Source organism: Fukomys damarensis, unplaced genomic scaffold (assembly GCF_012274545.1).
Source record: "Fukomys damarensis isolate Sample0158 unplaced genomic scaffold, DMR_v1.0_HiC HiC_scaffold_16, whole genome shotgun sequence".
In the NCBI taxonomy this organism is placed as follows: domain Eukaryota; kingdom Metazoa; phylum Chordata; class Mammalia; order Rodentia; family Bathyergidae; genus Fukomys; species Fukomys damarensis.
This window is the reverse complement of record NW_022900928.1, coordinates 71,539,308-71,541,561: the sequence shown is the minus strand read 5'-3', so window position 1 is coordinate 71,541,561 and position 2,254 is coordinate 71,539,308. Positions and strand designations below refer to the sequence as shown.

Here is a 2,254-nt window from a genome sequence, read left to right as displayed (position 1 = left end):
AGGGAGAGGGAATAGGAGGAGCAATGAAAGAGGGTGAAGAAAATAAAACCTGAGAGAAAGAAAGTTAAGGTTGCTCTGCCCATTTTCCTGTTCTCGCTCATTCAGTAGATGTCTACAAGAAAACAGTGATCCATTGCAGAAAATGATCTCTGTAGTCTTTACTTTGCCATGTGTTCCTGATAGGTCCCTGTACAAACCACACTAACAGTGAGCATCTCAGTCCTCATGTCATAAAGTAGAAATAATACTATTTGTGCTCTCAAATTATTAAATATTTAGGAGAACGAACTGAAAGTATTTTGTCAGCTGTAAAGTGTGAAGTGTAAGTCACTGATATCTCTCTCTAAAACTTCTCAGGAAGGAAGCCCAGATGATGTAGCACATTTCTCAGTGATAATTTCACTTCCTTATTCCTGAGGCTATAGATCAAGGGGTTTAGCATGGGAGTGACCAGGTTGTTCAGGACCTGAACAGTTGCATCCAACCAGGGGCTTGGGGTTGGCCTTAAGTAGATAAGGACAACAGGCATGTAGAAAAGGAGAATGGCAGTGAGGTGGGCACTGCAGGTGGAGAAGGCATGACGTCGGCCCTCAGCAGAACGTATCTGAAGAATGGAGCAGACAATGCAGCTGTAGGACGTGAGAATAAGAAGGAAGCAGCTGAGGGGCATGAGACCCACACTGATGAACCCCACCATCTCCAGGGCTGCGGTGTCTGCACAGGCCAGCTTGAGCATCACTGGGATATCACAGAAGTAATAGTCCACCTCCCTCGGGCCACAGAATGGCAACTGGAATGTGAGAGTAGTGAGAAAGGTGGCCTGAATACAGCCAAAAAATGAGGTCCCTGTGGCCAAGATGGTGCATACTCTGTGGCTCATGATTATTGTGTAGCGCAGAGGGTGACAGATGGCAACAAAGCGGTCATAGGCCATCACTGTGTACAGGAAGCACTCGGTGCAGCCCAGGAAATGGTAGAAGAAGAGCTGGGACACACATCCTCCATAGGAGATGGCTCGGCTGTTCCCTGAGAGGTAGAACAGCATCTTGGGGGAACTCACAGAAGGGAAAAATATGTCACATACAGATAGCTTGCACAGAAAGAAGTACATGGGAGTGTGAAGCCGAGTGGAGGAGACGATTGCCAGAAGTATGAGCAGGTTCCCTATAAGGGTGAAGATATAGAAGGACAGAAACAAGGCAAATAGCATGGTCTCCAGACCCTCTGTGTGTGGGATGCCCAGCAGGATAAATTCAGTCACCACTGAGCGATTCCTCATACTTAAGAGAAAGTCTGACATAGAAAACAGAGCCAAGACTTCCAAATCCGGACACCAGTATCAAGTTAAGCTTCTTGCTGATGAGTGCTTTAATGACAGCAGCCTATATTATTTGTATGAAGGGGAAGACCAAGACTTATATACAAAATACCTAGTTCAGAATTCATAGTTTATCCAATGCTTGGAAATAGTTTCATAAAAGCTTCCATGATGAGATCAGAAGTTTAGAGATATTTTTAAAGCACTTCTTGTTAGAAAACTTTTTGCCTCCTTTTATTGTCTTTTAATACATTTGTATTTTGACCTCTTATAATCTCTTTCAGCAACAAACTCCCACTATTCATTACCATCTGCAAAATAAGAGAAAAATTTGTATTAGAAATCAAAATAATTAATGTGAATCTTCACTTTGGCACTGATTAATTATTGTAGTTAAAATTACCTGCACATGTGCAGTCCTGGATTTAGAACACATTTATTAAAAATCTCATTTAGTTTTAGGAATCATGCAACAGGGTTTTCTCCCTTCAGACACTAGATCTTTGTGTGAACTTTAGTACAGAAACTTTCAATTCATGCAGCCACATTAAACATGAGGATTCTAATCAGAAACTTTAGCAAGTGTCAATGAAAAACATCTCTAAAAACATGACCAGGACAGCATGTCAACCTATACCACATCACACAATTAGGTAAAAAAAAATGAAAACTGTAAAGACAGAAACAATCATTCTAGGATAGGAGTGGTTATTGACCCCTGTTATCAATACCTGAGTAGTCTCTTTGAACAAATTTCCATGAGTTTTTCATCTACTCTCCTTGGTCAGCAAAACCCCATGTCTCTGGTCCTTGCCTTTGTGCAGACATTGTGAAAGTCTGTGATTCTACGGTTTCATTTAACTCAAAGTCCATGTCAGATAAAGGAAGTCCCCAAGAACCAGGAGGGACCATATACATGGACTTGTTAGTGTGAAG

At 41.8% G+C, this 2,254-nt stretch overlaps 1 protein-coding gene across 1 annotated transcript; it reads right to left on the bottom strand.

Annotated features, from left to right (window-relative positions):
* Nucleotides 1–343: 343 nt before the first annotated feature.
* On the bottom strand, nucleotides 344–1,279 carry LOC104858021 (olfactory receptor 149). The gene has a single exon (XM_010618102.1). The coding sequence runs from the start codon at nucleotides 1,277–1,279 to the stop codon at nucleotides 344–346; it is 936 nt and encodes a 311-aa protein (XP_010616404.1).
* Between the last annotated feature and the right edge of the window lie 975 nt (nucleotides 1,280–2,254).

Bases quoted from the DNA above. Each gene is read 5' to 3' on its own strand.
- LOC104858021 (XM_010618102.1), bottom strand. From the start codon at position 1,279: ATGAGGAATCGCTCAGTGGTGACTGAATTTATCCTGCTGGGCATCCCA.